A 17,376-nucleotide genomic window follows, 5' to 3' on the forward strand; every position below is an offset into this window, starting at 1 on the left:
TGTCCAAAAGAAGTGCTTTCAGCTGACAGCCCCCTGCATGAGTTTCTGGGTGAGTTCCACACATTATGTCATTTGTGACACACACAGAGTCCCCGTGCCTGCAGCTCCCCTGCTTTTAACAACTCACAACAACTCCTTAGCTTGTTTACTTCTTTCCACAGGAGCAATTCGGGCTGGACACAGACAGAAAGCCCTGGAAAGGTAATGGGGATAGACAACAATGTTGCTGTTTAAAAGACATTGATTTCAAGGCCAGATTACAGTCCTCTGCTCTGACCTACTGTGAGCACAGGTTGCTCCAGCCCCTCTGCAGTCCTGAGCATTCAGCCTGGGGCAGGTTGATCCTGAGAGCTCTGGGGTTGGTTCCTAATGGCCAGGAATGCTTTCTGCTCTCCTCTTGCTGCCTTCAACCTCACTGAACGATGCCCAGTGCCAACAAACATCTTTACTGTGAAATAGCTGGGATGGAGCTGTGGCTGGATGTGAGGAATCACAGAATGGATTGGGTGGGAAAGGCCCTCTGAGATCAAGTCCAACCCTTGGTCCAACTCCAGTCCCTTTACCAGATCATGGCACTCAGTGCCACGGCCAAGCTCAGCTGAAAAACCTCCAGGGATGGGGAATCCACCCCCTCTCTGGGCAGCCCATTCCAATGCCTGAGCACTCTCTCTGCAAAGAAGTTTTTTCTGGTCTCCAACTTCAATTTCCCCTGGGAGAGCTTGAGCCCATCGTGCCCCCTTGTCCTATTGCTGAGTGTCTGGGAGAAGAGACCAACCCCCACCTGGCCGGAACTTCCCTTCAGGCAGTTCCAGACAGTGCTGAGGTCACCTCTGAGCCTCCTCTTCTCCAGGCTAAACACCCCCAGCTCCCTCAGCCTCTCCCCACAGCACTTGTGCTCCAGTCCCTTCTCCAGCCTCGTTGCTCTTCTCTGGCCCCGCTCCAGCCCCTCAATCTCTTTCCTCAACTGAGGGGCCCAGAACTGAACACAACACTCAAGGTGTGGCCTCCCCAAGGCAGAGTCCAGGGGAAGGGTCACTGCCCTGGGCCTGCTGGCCACGCTAGTTTGGATCCAGGCCAGGATCCCCTTGGCCTTCTTGGCCACCTGGGCATACTGGTGGCTCCTGTTGAGCTTCCTGTCAATTAGTACCCCCATTCTGCTCATGCTCCTCCCATCTTGGGAGCTGCTGTGCTGGAGTGTCATATTGTTGCTGCAAGACTCTTCTACTATAAAAGGGTATTTTTTTATGTTTTGAGTTTATTCCTTCCCATCTGCACCCCAGTGCTACTGCTGAAAGAGCTGCTCATTAGCCAGTCTCTTGGCACTATGGGCAAGCCAGTCCTCTGAGGGGTGCACATGCTCCTATCTACTTTCTGGAATTTTCTGGTCCTCAGAACAACTCGGGTCATAGAATCACAGAATGGTTTGGGTTGGATTCAAGATCAGCTAGTTCCAACCTCCTGCCGTGGGCAGGGACACCTTCTACTCGACCAGGTTGTTCCAAGCCCTGTCCAACCTGGCCTTGAACAAGTTTAGTTTTTAAAACTGCAACAATCCTGGCTGTAAAATTCTCAGGGACCCTGCACACACACCCCTGTTCTGTGTCTGATGGTTATCCCTGCTCCAATGGAACCTATGGAGTCAAACTCATCCCAGGCATCTGCAGCAGGCACCTGTATTCCACTATGGGTGCACCATTCATCCCCACAGCAACACAAACTGCTTTCCACTCACGCCCAGTCTGAGATGTGAAGACAGTGGGCTCTGTGCCCACCATCCAGCACCACATAGGTCAAGAGATCCGACTGTAAATCCTACTCCTGTGGTGTGCTGTGCCCTGGCACCGTGCCCTCCCTGCCCACCCCAGCACTCACCATCCCTCTGCTGACTCACAGCAGCTCCAGGATCATCGTGGGTCCTTTCCTGATGATGTCTATGATCTGTTCTTTACTGCTGCTGTTTTTGGCAGCTTGTTTCATTATTCTAACTGCCTTTCATGAGCAATTTCTGTCAGGAATCCCTCCCTCTCCTACATATACACACACAGAGACACTTAACTTTAATCCCTGACCTCTCATTCCTGTCTCCTTTATTGCTGTGAATTGTTTCTTGGCCTCAGTCCATTCCTTCTCCTGGTTCCTCTACAACTTTGCTGGGTTTTACAGACTCCAGCATTTTCCACTGCAGCCTCTTTCAGTGAAGGTCACTGAGGGGAAACTCTGGCAGATACAGCCACAATGCCCACACCCAGCCCCACACCAGACACCTCAGCAATGTCCTCAGTAGATTTTTCTACCTTTTTTCACAGTACTCTCCAGGTGTGATATCACACCTGCCTGTGGACCCCAAATTCAGACATCCCACTCCTCCCAACATCCTTGCTCCCAGTGTTCTTTTTCCAGGAGCCTTTGGCAAGACAGCAAGAACAATTCCATTCATGCCTTTTCCACACCCTTGTCCAAGCTGAATTTTGTGGGCAGAATAGCAGGGTGGCTGCTGGTCTTTTTAAGTCCTCAAGGACAAAGATTTCAGAAGCCAGGAGCATATACACCAACATAATGTCTCCTCTACCCTCTCGCTGTTGGTGCTGCTCTGCCTTGCAGAGGGTACACCTGGTCTGGAGGGGGGACACTTGTCCCAGGGAAGTGTCTGGATGGAGTTTGGCCATCTCCCCCCTCCCCTCTTCCCCCCTGCCTGGGGTCAGTCACGTACCCAAATCCATATCAGCAGCTTTGGGCCGGTGGGAGCAGGGCACGTTCTTGAAGATGGCATCGAGGATCTTCTCCTTGACCTGCGTGATGGTGTCACAGTTCAGGATCTTCACCGGGATCTCAGGGCTGTTCACATTGTCGGGGTTCACACAGCTCAGGACCTGAGAGAGAGGCAGTGAGAGCCACCACACATTCCACAGCAGCACAGGCACCCCCTGGCTGCCCCTCTTGCTGCTTTCTGCACCCCGCAAGCAGCCCTCTAGGATGCAACAGTGGGGAAAAATGGGTATTGAGAGTATTCCCTCCTTCAAGAGGGCACAGAGATCTGGTTTCACATGGGGGGCTTCCATGCACCCAAAGCTGTGCCCAGGGAATTAGAGGTGACTCGGTGTTTGGCTCTGAGCTACGTGCTGGGGGCTCCCAGATATTGCAGCCCATGGCTTAGGGCTGATGTGAAGTTTTGTCTGAGCTGGTGTCTCATATCACTTATCCCTGTGAGCTGAAACTGCTGTACCTGTGGGAACAGCCCTTTGGATTTGAGGCTCATTTCCCTGACATCTTCATTAAACTGAATCATAGAATCGTAGAATGGTTTGGGTTGGAAGGGAGTGCAAAGATCATCTAATTCCAATTCCCCTGTCATGGGCAGGGACACCTTCCACTAGCCCAGGTTGCTCCAAGCCCCATCCAACCTGGCCTTGAACACTTCCAGGGATGGAGCAGCCAGAGAAATCAGTTCCTGTGCATCACCACCCTGACAATAAGGCATTTCTTTCTTAATAATAAAAAGCCCACGGATATCAGCTCAGGGGTTCTGGTGCTTTCTGCAAAAATGGTTATTGCTGCACACTTTGCAGAGAATCCATTAAAACTGCAATCATGTCTGCCTCTGGTTGGAGCCAAACTGATATCCACAGGGCTCTCCAGAGCTTTCCTCTGACCCATTCCATGATCCCTAGAGAGCTAGCAAGGTGATCTAATTCAGTGGTGGCTTCTTTGCATCGTCACCTGACTTTGATAACTCAGGTGAAAATGCTCTTCAACCTCTAAGCCTTAAGTTTATCCATCTGCACAGCCATGGAACCCACCAAACCCTTCTCAGAAGAATGTTATTAATTTGAAAGGCAGGGCTGCTTAAAAAAATGCAACACAAGCCAACATCAACCACCTCTGCTTTCACATATAGAAGAAGAAAATTGACCCAACTAGAGAGGCCTCTCATTTCTCTGAAGGAAAAGTTAATTTTCTCCCAAGACTCTGTCCAAGAGTAAATGCAAAGCATGTGGGGTGGTGAAGGGAGGAAACCTTAAACACACACATACAGAGTTTTTAACAGCAACCTGCCTGCTGCCCCTTGGCCATGTCTATGTTGACCATTCTGCTCCCTTTTGGTTACAGAAGTGTGAAGTCTATAAAGTTTTATAAACTCAGCACACCTCTGCACTTGAAAGGAGCATTCACTGATGCTCCAGGCTATAAACAGTTATTAAATATTCCTGGGCCACTTTTACAAGTGCAGACATGTGAGTTTTGGTGCCTTAGACACATTTTATCTTGACTGTAAATTCCTTTCTGTAGCACACAAGAGTTGCTGGACTCTTCTTCACTTTCCATCCTCACCTACTAAGATGCAGTGGGAACTCAAAAGTTGCTTAAAACAGGGTGAAATCATATCAGTGTAATTACACACTGGCTCACCAGGCTCCCTTTGGTGATGTTCTGCTCAACTAAGAGGGACTTGTGAAGATGCTGCTTACAAAGGGCTCTGTGATCTTGCTGGATGAAAGGGGAGATGTAAATACGAGATATTGATTAGATTGTAATGCTATTATTTATGTGTCACTTCCAGAAGTATTGAAGAAGCATCAATTCAGATAATAATAACAGCACAGATTTACAGTTCTGTGGCATCTTTCATCTCAAAGGATCACAGAATTATACATAAAAAGCACTGTTGAAATGCACCCAGTGTTGGGGTTAGTAGTTGATGTAGCCCTCCTGGGTTATGCCCATTCCTTGCCTGCAGAAACCTCTTCCCTCTCCAAACTCTTTGGGTGTATCCAAAAAATAAACACCTGATTGCTGGGAGCCTGGGCTGGCTTTAGGGTTATGGTTGGACTGATGATCCTGAAGGTGTTTTCCAACCTCAATTATTCTACTACACACCTGGAGGGAAATGGAGCAGTGAGAGTGTCCTGGGGGTCACACTTTGGAGACCAAAGTGCTCTGAGGGTCTCTCTCAGGGTTCTCAGCTGAAGTGAAATGAGCTGATGGCAACCAGAGCAAAGTCCAAGCTGTGACTGATCTCGGATGCAAACAGCTCAAGACCAGTTCAGTCCCCCAAATTAGGCACTTCAGTGTTCTTTAAAATAATCTGGGCTACCCTGCCAGGCCAACAACAGCTCCTGCAGGTGCTGAGCTGTGTCCACCACACCAGCACCCACCATCCAGCTGGAAGGTGCCAATGATGATTTGGTGTTATAGCTTGGTTATCCTTGAATTTCACTGGGTGCCAACTTTGGAAGGTGTCAGAAAACTCTGCCTGACTGAGCCACAGTCATTATTCATGCCTTGACTACAGCAGCTCTTGCTTTCCTCTTTTCCAGCTCAGCTGGAATGAGAAGAAGGAGCAGGGAAGGCAATATTTGAAAGAAGTTTGCTTTCAGTGGTTTCAAGCTGATAGTCCCTATAAACTCCCATGTGTTCACTACAATGACCATCAGGAGTCTCCTGTCAGCATTTTAGGGAATTCAAACATCACTTATAGAAACCAACTCCTTTCCCAGAGCACAGAGGCTCTGCCATATGTGCCCCAGGTTTCACATCAGCTCTCCATTGGTGTTTTCCAGCTGTTTTCTTGTGGAGCAAGAAATTTTTCTCTGCACTCATAACAACCAAGGTAAGCCAGGGAACCAATCCCATTGCTCCTGCAGTGCTGATCATAGAAGAGAATCATAGAATAGAATCATAGAATGGATCGGGTTGGAAAAGACCTCTGAGATCATCAAGTCCAGCTCTTGGTCCAACTCCAGTCCCTTTACCAGATCATGGCACTCAGTGCCACGGCCAAGCTCAGCTGAAAAACCTCCAGGGATGGGGAATCCACCCCCTCTCTGGGCAGCCCATTCCAATGCCTGAGCACTGTCTCTGCAAAGAATTTTTTTCTGATCTCCAACTTCAATTTCCCCTGGCAGAGCTTGAGCCCATCGTGCCCCCTTGTCCTATTGCTGAGTGCCTGGGAGAAGAGACCAACCCCCACCTGGCCACAACTTCCCTTCAGGGAGTTCCAGACAGTGCTGAGGTCACCTCTGAGCCTCCTCTTCTCCAGGCTGAACACCCCCAGCTCCCTCAGCCTCTCCCCACAGCACTTGTGCTCCAGTCCCTTCTCCAGCCTCGTTGCTCTTCTCTGGCCCCGCTCCAGCCCCTCAAGCTCTTGCCTCAACTGAGGGGCCCAGAACTGAACACAACACTCAAGTTGTGGCCTCCCCAAGGCAGAGTCCAGGGGAAGGGTCACTGCCCTGGGCCTGCTGGCCACGCTACTTTGGATCCAGGCCAGGATCCCATTGGCCTTCTTGGCCACCTGGGCACACTGGTGGCTCCTGTTGAGCTTCCTGTCCCTCAGGCCCCCCAGGTCCCTCTGCCTGGCTGCTCTCCAGCCACTCTGTGCCCAGCCTGGAGCGCTGCATGGGGTTGGGGTGGCCAAAGGGCAGGACCTGCACTTGGCCTTGGTGAACTTCATACCATTGAAATCAGCCCATTTCTCAAGTCTATTCAGGTCCCTCTGCAGAGGGATCAGCTACAACCACTTGGAATCTTTGATGTCAGCTGGTGGGGAAGAGACCCTGTGATGGCCTGTGTTGTATTCCTACAGGACTAGTCACCCTGAGGGAAGTTTTGCAGTGCTGATCTCCTAAATGCAGTCACTGTTGCTGCTCCCCCACCCATCACCTGCCTTGGAGCCCTGAGGGGCAGAGCTGGCAAAATGGAGGAAGGGGAGAGAAGACTTCAGTGTCACTCAAGGATGTGGATGTTTTGGCACTGAGAGGACACCAGCACTTGGCACTGCTGTTCTGTCCTGCACTGAGGTTTGTGCCATGTAAGGATGTGCCAGTTGTGGGGTCAGTATGAGAAGGAATGGGATTGGGAGCACACAGAGCAGTAACCTCTGAGATCTGCTGTCCTCCTAACTCTGTATGACCTTGGGACATGTCATCTCATTGATTTGTGTTTATTGACCTTTTTCTACATCCTTGGGGTTTTTTTTTTTAATCTGCCAGCCCTTCCAGCCATGAACTGTCTCTAAATGTCTTATATACACACAAAGCTTAGCCCAGCTAAGCCCTGGTGGCCCTTACAGATTACTGGCATTTAAATAATAAAGGCACAGCTTGTGACCACTCCTATGGCTCCAAGTCCTCTGCAATGTTTGAGTGCTCTGACCTGAGACCTGGATGTCCCCCCAGTATCTGCCCTAGGGACAGAAGTCCCCTCCCTTCTAGACTGAGCTGGAAGGTTCAAAGGGGTTTCATACAGAGAGGTTTGGTGAAGAAAAATGGAGAAGGACCCCAAAAAGTCAAGCATAGGAAAGCCTTCTGTTATCATAAAATTATAGAATCCCAGAATGGTTTGGGTTGGAAGGGACCTTAAAGACCATCTCATTCCAAACTCCCTGCTATAGGCAGGGACACCTTTCAGACCAGGTTGGTCCAAACCCGATCCAGCCTGACCTTGGGCACTTCAGGAATGGGGCATCAACAACCTGTTCCAATATCTTGGTAATGACTTTCCCTCTGCCACCAAACTCCCTGAAAAGCCTTAGCCAAAGGCAGCTGAAATTATCTTTATCCACCTGGAATCTGTTCCCAGGAGAGAGGATCCAATCAGGCTGTGCAGGGACCACACAGGGCACGTCACTTCTCAGGATGTTCTGGGCAGCTCCTCCCTATCACCCACAGCACTAATTAGCCAACACTCCTGACAGCTTCTAACACACAGAGGTCTTTGCTGCCCTGTGTCATTTGAATCTCTGATGCAAACAGCTCAAGTCCAGTTAAGTCCCCCAAATTAGGCACTTCAGTGTTCTTTAAAACAATCTGGGCTACCCTGCCAGGCCAACAACAGCTCCTGCAGGTGCTGAGCTGTGTCCACCACACCAGCACCCACCATCCAGCTGGAAGGTGCCAATGATGATTTGGAAATGAAGCTGGTGCAGGAGATGGATGGTTTGTCATCTCCCAGTGGTGGCAGAGCAGTGGCAGTAGGAGTGAAGTCTCTGCATCTGGATTGTCATTTGGTGAATGGCTAAAAGGCCCCACGGATTCTGGCAGAGGCAGATGGGAACCAGCAGGGCTGAGCTGTGCCTGTGGCTCAGAGAGGGAGGATGGAGCTGGGTTTTAAGAGCACAGCAGACCACAGATGGTGAGCACTGGCTGGTAATGAAGGCACTAACACAAGAGGGGGTTTCTCTGGGGGGGTTCACAGCTTGGGGAAGACCTGGTGTTTAGCTGCAAATCACATCTGTAAGTGGGTTGGTTTCTCCTGGGCTGAAAAATCTCTTGTAGGCACAGGAATTTTATAGACTGCAAAGACCCTTGGACACTGAGGGCTGTTTCCCTGAGTCCTGCAGGACCTGGCAGACTGCAACTTGGAGCTACCTGGCTTGGTGAAAAGTCAGACCAAAACAATCTGAATTTAGTGCATGAGATGTGTGTTGTAAAATCAATTAATTCCAGGTGTCTGAATGTGCTCTGTCTTCTTTTTTTTTATTCTCTAGATAAGTCAGTTCCTTTGGATCTGCCTTTCACTCAAACCATATTCAAACCCATGTTTTAAAATATTAGGTCATAGAATAGAATCATAGAATGGTTTGGGTTGAAAGGGACCTTAAGGATCATCAAATTCCAGTCCCCTGCCATGGGCAGGGACACTTTCCACTAGCCCAGGTTGCTCCAAGCCCCATCCAGCCTGGCCTTGGACACTTCCAGGGATGGGGCAGCCACAGCTTCTCTGGGCAACCTGTGCCAGGGGCCTCACCACCCTCACAGTACAGATTTTTGTTCTAAACATACTCTAAACCAACTCTCTGTCAGTTTGAAGCCATTCCCTTTATCCTGTCACTCCATGCTCTTGCCAATAGTCTCTCTCCATCTTTTTTGTAGGCTCATTTCAGGTACCAGAAAGCCACAGTTAAAGTCACCCTGAAGCTTTATCTTTTCCAGGTCATGATTAATGAAGGCTAAAGAATAAATTATAGAATCATTTACTTTGGAAAAGACCCCCAAGATCATCTGGGCCTTCCAAAAGGAGCCCAGGCCTTGTTTTCCTGGAATAATGGCAGTAAACAGCCCATCTCCATGTGTCAAACTGCTGGAGTTGGGGGTTAACTCAGCCAAGAAGTCATCCAGCCCTCATGAGAGGTGAAAATCCCTGTGAATTTTACCAAACTCACAGTGATACAGAGCAGGAAACACTCAGGGAATTCCCACATTACAAACAAAGGAGTTCTAGTTTAATTTCATTACTGCCTATTTTTAATAAGACGTCAGACTGCTCAAGGAAGGCAGAAGAAGGACAAAATAAAACAGAAATAAAGAGAAACAGAAACGAAGAACAATCCTATTCACATTCTGCTTCTTTTTAATCTCCTTCAGGAAAGCTGATCTCTGTAAATCTGCTGAGATTCCTATCGGGATATATTTGTCTGCTCTTGAGATGTAAGAGGGAGAGCTGATTAACATCAAACAGCACAAAGGGAAGGAGGAGAGCTTTGTTCAGGCTGCTGTATAATTACTACCCTTTGCTGGCTGCTTTCTAGCAAGCCCAAAAGGATCAGGGGGGATTTCCTTTGGTGCAAGTGATCACTCTGTGTCCGTGTTCTCCTTCCTTCTGCTCTCTCTCTCTCTCCAGGTGAGATCAGCCTCTGAATCACCAGAAAATCACGTGGAGCAGCAAAGAAGCTCCACGTTGCTGATTGCACAGGGAAGTCACGTTTCTAATATGCAAAAGAAAACTGTGGGTTTATTTAAGAATAAAGTCTAAGCCCCCATCAGGCCTGGATTCAATCAAAGCTCAGCTCTAGACTGAAGACAAGCAGGCATTTCAACATCAGCCCACCTGAGCTAAGGTTTAAGACAGGTCAAGGAGCCAACATCAACTGAGGGTTGGAACTAAATGACCTTTAAAGCCCTTTCCAACCCAACTCATTCTGTGATTCTGTGATTGGACACAGCTTGCAGAGCTATCTTAGAGTTAAGTGAAACGATGTCCTTCATCTGAAACTGCAAATAAAATAATCTGAACCCTCCTAAAATTCGGGGTTGGGGTTTTCTGAGAGCAAAGACACAGGAAATGGATAAATTACAAGGATTGTTGAAGATTTAGAAAGTGAGATTTATCCCACTGAGACTCGGGAGCTCAGTGGATTTAGTGTATCCAGGAAAGAAGGAAGGCCCAAAAACAGGCTAAGAAGAGATATCTAATGCTCTTTAATTGCTGCTCTTTAATCAAGTGGGAAAAGGGTGTAATCTCAGAGTAGAAGCTAAAGCTGCCCATATGCAACATGTATCTTGCACCAGGCACACAATTCCATTTTGAAGCAAATGACTCAGTGACAGGGATTAGTTTTCTCTCTTGAAATCTTTAAATCAAGTGCCTTTTTCTTTGCCTTGTGCTTTCTCAAGAGGAATGGCTGCACTAGTTCTAGAGCAGACCTAACAGATCCCTCCACTCTGACATATCCCTTGATGCTGAAATCCTCATGGGAGAACCAGATTTTGAAGTTTAACAGCCAGTTTTCAGCAGGGTTCCCCTGCTGGGATACAGGGACAAGGTGTCCCAGAGGGTCAGCATGGCCACCACTGGCTTCCTTTCTCTAAATCCCCTTTTGCTAGAAGGTTCTGGACAAGCCCCCAGGAGCTCAGAGCACTCACCAGTGTTTTGTAGTCGATCTGCTGCCGGATGAGCTTGTCCTCACTCAGTGAGTACCGAGCCTCCCCCGTGATGGAATCGATGGGACCCTTCTCCATCTGCTGCTTGATGGCACAGAAAAGGGAAAACAGGGGTTCTCCAGCACACTCCTGCAGGGGAGAGAGACAGCCAGGAGGTGAAACAAGAGAAGTGGAGGTGAGAACCAAACCTATGCAGCTTCTCGGTGACTGCCGTGGCTTGCCATGCCAAATCTCTCAAGACCAATCCATCAGTCTGTTCCACACAGCCTAAGAACAGCCCTCCACTTCCACAGAGTGCAACCAGTCCTGGAAAACCAATCCCCAAGTGCCCTGTCATGGCACAAAGGGGTCAGTGTTCCTTGGCAACTCTGGGACTTCAGCTCTTCACTGACAGCTCTTCCCGTCAGTGCCACCAGGCTGGAGCTCTGCACTGGAGGAATATTTATAATCATAGAATGGATTGGGTTGGAAAAGACCTCTGAGATCATCAAGTCCAACCCTTGGTCCAACTCCAGTCCATTTACCAGATCATGGCACTCAGTGCCACGGCCAAGCTCAGCTGAAAAACCTCCAGGGATGGGGAATCCACCCCCTCTCTGGGCAGCCCATTCCAATCCCTGAGCACTCTCTCTGCAAAGAAGTTTTTTCTCATCTCCAACTTCAATTTCCCCTGGCAGAGCTTGAGCCCATCGTGCCCCCTTGTCCTATTGCTGAGTGCCTGGGAGAAGAGACCAACCCCCACCTGGCCAGAACTTCCCTTCAGGGAGTTCCAGACAGTGCTGAGGTCACCTCTGAGCCTCCTCTTCTCCAGGCTAAACACCCCCAGCTCCCTCAGCCTCTCCCCACAGCACTTGTGCTCCAGTCCCTTCTCCAGCCTCGTTGCTCTTCTCTGGACCCACTCCAGCACCTCAATATCTTTCCTGAACTGATGGGTTCCAGAGGACCTGCAGGCAGGTCTGGAAGGGGGATGGACTGCTGGGGCCCCATCCTGCCTGTCTGGGCAGAGCCCACAGTCCCCCTGAGCACTCATGCTGGAGGCCAATAGGGATGCTCAGGCAAGAGCAGCTCCATGACCCAGGGCAGAAGTGGCCCTGGATGGATCAGTGTGGTTGCACCAGAGATGTCAGATGTGTGGAGCCCACACAAGGCCAGCAAACACACCTCTCCCTGATCTCCCCTCATCATTCACACTCACTGCCCTTTCTCCCTTCCCCACACTTTTCCCACCCTCTCCTCCCTTGCTGCCCTCCCTCAGCACATTCTCTGCCATGTCTCCCTCCTTGTGCTTTCTCCTCCTTCTTTCCCCCTTCATCCCTCCATCCTCCCCTCCTCACCCACCCTCTCCCCCTGGAGTGTGTCCCAGCTCAGGGAGCGAGGTCATCCTCCCCTGGTGTAAATCCCAGCGAAAACAAGTTAATAATCAGAAGCAAAGTGGTCCCTTTTTCAGTTCCTACACCTGTCTCCCACTTAATTAGCTTATCTGCCAGCAGCATATTGCTTCTGTGTGCCTGTCTCCTGCCCTTATCAGGCCTCTGTTCAGGCTAAGGCAAGAAGACAAGTAGCTGAGTGGGGTGAAAAAAGCCTATTATAAAAGCAGCTCTTTAGAGAGTCACCTCCTTATATCCTTTCCTTTCAGCTGAAAGCAGGGATCTGATACTGAAGTCACTGAAATTACCTTCCAGGGACCTTCAAAACTTTCCCATGTGTTCATCCTTGAACTGAGGAAGGCTCAGGGGATTGGGGTTTATTTGTCAAGCCTTGAATTGCCAGGCAGAGGGTGGTTATTCTCTCCAAATGAGGCTGGAAGGTGTGAGGATCTTTAGCAGCTGCACTGGGAGTGGGGGAGAGGTGCAAGCCCAGCTCTTTCCCAAAAGTCTCTTGGCAATTGTCCTGCCTGGGGCTCAGTGTGGTCCCCAAGGGAAAACTGCCATCACCCAGCAGTCCTCAAAAGTTGAAAGACTTTTTTTTTTTTACCCCACACCACCCCAAGGAGACCTTCCAGGAGGAAAAAGAGGGCTCAGAGGGTTCTTTCACTCTTTTGCTGTTGAGTGTCCTTCCAGGTGGGGCTGGGTGTCACTTCTGCCTCTGAACTGGGTGGAAGGAGATCTCCAGCCACTCTGCACTGAAAATATGGGCCACCACATGATGGAGATCCCAGTCTGTGAGTAAAAGGAGAGCATTTTTCCATACAGGTCTCCTACACATTCCAGCACTGACCCTTAGATCCCACCAGAGGAAGACCAGCAGGCTGCTTCTCTAACAAAGTGTCCTTCTTTATTCTCCCTGGATCAGAAAACAACCCCATCTCCTATTAGGCAGTGACCTCCTTCCAGAGGAAAAAAAAAAAGCCTTTTCCTTTATATCTGGGAAGTTTTTGCCCCAACTGAACCTCACCAAGAAGAAATGTATTAAAGCAGCTGTTTTTCCAGGGATGCTGCTCCTCTTACCTTGAGGAACTTGTAGAGAAGGAAGGTGAACCAGTTGGTGAGCATTTTCTCAGCTACAGACTCTGTCCTAAAATCAGGAAGGGAGAAAAGGCAAATTATAAATGAGACAGTCATGCTGGTTATATCAAAGAACTACTGAAAATATTGACCTTGTCCATCTTGCTGTCCAGGTCTCTGAGCCCCATGGAAAGCCTGGCATGACAATACCAGGATGAAGCACGTCCTGGGTTCTCTGTTTTACTGCCTGGTTGATTCTCCTGTGACTAGAAATCCCTCTAGGTCTGTTTTTCAGTTTCTTCAACAACGGAAAGGAGTTGACAACATTTGAGGGAATCTTCTGAAAAGAGCTCAGGGAGGATAAATCCATCAAATATGAGGAGCTCAGAGCCAGGCCATATGTCAAGTAGGCTGTATAAATACTCAAGACAGATCTAAATCACTGGGGAACAGTTATCTGGCACTGCCTATCTCCCTGGCATTTGGGAGTGATTACACTCCTCTATGTGTCAATGTGGAGCACTCACAGAGCTCATCCTTTTGCCCTTGAACACTCTGTCCTCCATCAGAGATCCAGCTCGAGGCTTCAGAGTGAACTTTTCCAACAGAAGGACTGACTCAGACCTGGAAATGTGGTGTGGACACCACGAGCACAGGAGAAACCTCTGCTGGCTCCAGTACATGCACTGGTGTTGCTCAAGAACAAGCACAAGTCTCTTCCTGGATGAATTAAAGTAGGTCCTCCTTGTCCTGGCTCTCACCAAAGCCACCCAAGGGCTCTTGCTTGTTCTTTTTCTCTGCCTTGAATATCTCTTTTTCAGGCTGTAGTATCATGTGGGACCAACACTGGACTCAAGTGAGGTGAGAAAATCACTTCTGTCAGCTCCTTCCTTCTGTCAAATACCTCCAAAACTGCCACTGCAGAAAGGTGTTGGAAGATTCCCTTCCACCCACAGACTCATGGGGAAGGAGGGGAAGCATCAAGATGAATCCAGCTCCTCCAAATCATTGTCTGAGAACCTCACACTGACATCTGACCCAAGGCACTGAGATATTCATGTGTTCTGTTCTGGTGCTGCTCAGGGCAGGACCTCCACCTCAGAGCACAAACCACATCTTGGATTTCTCCTTGTGTTTTGAGAGCTTGGAATAGTGGATGTGCCTTCTCTGTTCACTGGCTCTCCTTCCAAAGGCCACAATTAATTTCCAACAAAGTGGCCTAGAGTTAGAAAAGAGCTGGAAGGAGAAAGAGGAAAGATGGACAAGACAGTGATGAACAACCAGGGAAAATAAAGAGATGGAGAAAGGGGAAGAAAAAGCAGCAAGTGAAGGGAGGAGATGGTTGGAAGGAGATGGTTGGAAGGAGGTGGTGCCATCCAGCATCAGAGGAGAAGCACAGAGAGGGAGCCTGGGGACAGCTGCAGGGTGGTCACCAGCCAGGCTGTAGGGCTTGAATCACATCAGGGAGTCAACTGGCACCAAAGCCAAGTCCAGTCTCTGCCCCTGGCATTGCTGCCCTGAATGCCAGGAAGTGCCTTCCGCTCCCTTTTTTGCAGCTTGTCTACAGTGGGCCATGTGCCAGAGAAAAAGCCTCCCAGAAGGCACCAGAGATCTCTTTGCTGCCCAAGCCATCCATCATGATCAGCTGAGGGCTCCTCAGAGTTGGCTCTGAGCAGTAGCAAAGGTCATTCATCTCCAGAAGTCTCCCTGATGTTACTTAAGACCAGAAGGATTAGTTCAGACCGTGAAAAGGAGACGAATCTGATCCTAAAGGGAGAAGAGGCAGCACTTCCTTAGGCAGGAAAAGCACATTAATTATGGAGCAGTAGGTTTCTAACTCGAGGTTTCCCACAGAATGGTGGAGTTTAGATCTTAGACCAGGCCCAGAAGCATCAATCCAAACTTGTGCCCTTGTATAAAACCAGCTCTTCTGTTGACTTCCATGAACTCCCAGCTCCAAAGCTCTGGGAGAGACAGGAGACCCCACAATGCAGCTGAAGACTCTCCAGGTGTCCACAGTGAATCAAGGAATAAGAAACAAAGCTGAGAAGTCCAAAGCCCAGGCAGGAGATGGAAGAAGTTGTGATAATTCTCACCAGAGAGACAATACAGCCTGTTCTGTGATATAATTAGAGGTCCTACACAACAGAGTTGGAGTTTTTAGGTTAAAAGCTAGAATAAGCCTAAATGAACATTTTAAGCACATAAAAGTCCAAAAGAAGGATTAGGAAGCAGGGGCTTTTGCTGCCCTTATGAAGCTTTCTGGAGGAACCACATGAAAACCAAGAGATTAGTTCTGGAACTTCTAATTCCTTAACCGTAACTTAACCCAACTCTGTAACTAACGGGAACCGACCCGGGGGGGGAAAATGGCTCCTCAGGGGGGTTGCACCTCATCATATCCTGACATGTAACCATTAATCCCTGACCACTCCTTGGTTAGGAAGGAGATGGAGCAAGATCTACAGACACTCCATTTCTCCAGAGATGACCACGATGGTTCTGTCTGACAGTGGGGCGCAGGTTTCCCAATACACCCCTCCAGCCCCAGCCATCCTTACCTGCGGAGCAGCAGCTTGGGGTGGTTCTTGCTCTCCAGGTTTTTGTCTATGAGGTCTGCCAGGAGCTGTTTGAGGACATCAGTGGCATATTCCAGCTTGCTCTGCAGCACCGTCATGATGAGCGAGGCCACGTTGCCGCGGTCGCGCATGGAGAAGCTGCGCTGGGACTCCAGCGTGCGGATGAAGGACAGCAGGAAGACCTTGTTGTTGATGAGCTGGGCAAAGAGTTTCAGGCCTTTCTCCACCCGTTCCTGCCTGTAGCCAGGGACCTGCACAAGGAGAAAGGGAGTTTATGCCTTTCCCTCACTACCCACTGTCATAGAATCATAAATCATAGAATGGATTGGGTTGGAAAAGACCTCTGAGATCATCAAGTCCAACCCTTGGTCCAACTCCAGTCCCTTTACCAGATCATGGCACTCAGTGCCACGGCCAAGCTCAGCTGAAAAACCTCCAGGGATGGGGAATCCACCCCCTCTCTGGGCAGCCCATTCCAATGCCTGAGCACTCTCTCTGCAAAGATTTTTTTCTGATCTCCAACTTCAATTTCCCCTGGCAGATCTCCCCAAATGGGTTGCACATCCTTTGTTACTTCTCTGCCCTCATCCCTCCAGCTCCTCCAGCTGAGTGCCATGATCTGGTAAATGGACTGGAGCTGGACCAAGGGTTGGACTTGATGATCTCGGAGGTCTTTTCCAACCCTATTGATTCTATGATTCTATGAAGGGATGAGAGAAAGAGTCCACACATCATCTAATGGCTAGGAAGCCTTGGAGAACTCCTACCCAGAGGATTTTTTTCCAATCTTGAGTTTCCCTCTCTGAACAGCACATCAAAAAAGGATTTCTCATGCCTAAGTGTGGTACCACACCATGTTACAGTTTTATTTTAGCCAAATTGAAGTCTTAGTCTAATTTCATCTAAAATTTCTTTCTAATCCCTGCAAGAAACCTCCTTACAGAGATTTGGGGCTCAGCTTTAGGAGAGGCAGCAAGAAAGTGAATGGGAAAGAAAGCCTGGGGTCAAGTTTTGAGAGGATGAAAAGATGCAGTGAGGCAGTGGCTGAGATGGTGATGACACCTTGGTAGGAAGATGAAGGTGTGAAGGGACACCAAGTTCCACTGCAGTGGAATCCCTGGGTTTGGGAGGTGAGGTGGTTTGGAGACAGGTTGAAAAGTCTCTAATATATTTCTCAGCTGTGAGGGGATGCTTGTAATGGTTTGCCCCATGGCTTCCTCACTAACCATTGTATCTAAGGAAGTTAAAAGTATTCCACACGTGTCTTCCACGTGGCAGGGGAGGAGGGGTTTAGGCTTGTTTTCCTTCCTGGGCCAGGGAGCTGGTGGGAGGCTGGAGTCTGATCCCTCTGGTTGTTGGTGGTTCTCCTGTTTTGGTGAGATTGTTTCATGCTTGTTCCCCTTCCTTGAGGTTTTTAATTGTGTTTGTCTGATTCATTTGTTCCTTTCGGTTTGATTTTGTTTTCCTCTCAATTTTCTAGTTGATCAGTCCCCTTTTCCCCTTTTCCCTTTCCCCTGGGGGGTGGGATCCTACGTATTGTGTATACAGTGTGGTTTTAAATGTTAGAAAATATAATTTCTTCTTTTTATTCAGTTCAGTTTCTTTTGAGTGCATTTCTTTTCAGTTCTTTTCCCTTTCCTTTGCTGGGAAAGTTCTGGGGGGGAAGGGGAGCCAGTCCAGGGTTGGTAACAGCTCAGC

At 49.0% G+C, this 17,376-nt stretch overlaps 1 protein-coding gene across 1 annotated transcript in view; it reads right to left on the bottom strand.

The window, feature by feature from the left end:
* The window catches only part of PLXNA4 (plexin A4), a 538,710-nt gene that overhangs the window by 36,435 nt on the left and 484,899 nt on the right, over window positions 1-17,376 (bottom strand). Inside the window, exons 22-25 of the mRNA XM_071552881.1 lie at window positions 15,661-15,929; window positions 13,103-13,169; window positions 10,638-10,784; window positions 2,711-2,870 (exon numbers count right to left, since the gene is read on the bottom strand). Coding sequence (XP_071408982.1) covers window positions 2,711-2,870; window positions 10,638-10,784; window positions 13,103-13,169; window positions 15,661-15,929 — 643 coding nt within the window. The remainder of the gene's footprint in view (window positions 1-2,710; window positions 2,871-10,637; window positions 10,785-13,102; window positions 13,170-15,660; window positions 15,930-17,376) is intronic.

This window comes from Pithys albifrons, chromosome 3, assembly GCF_047495875.1.
Source record: "Pithys albifrons albifrons isolate INPA30051 chromosome 3, PitAlb_v1, whole genome shotgun sequence".
Lineage (NCBI taxonomy): Eukaryota > Metazoa > Chordata > Aves > Passeriformes > Thamnophilidae > Pithys > Pithys albifrons.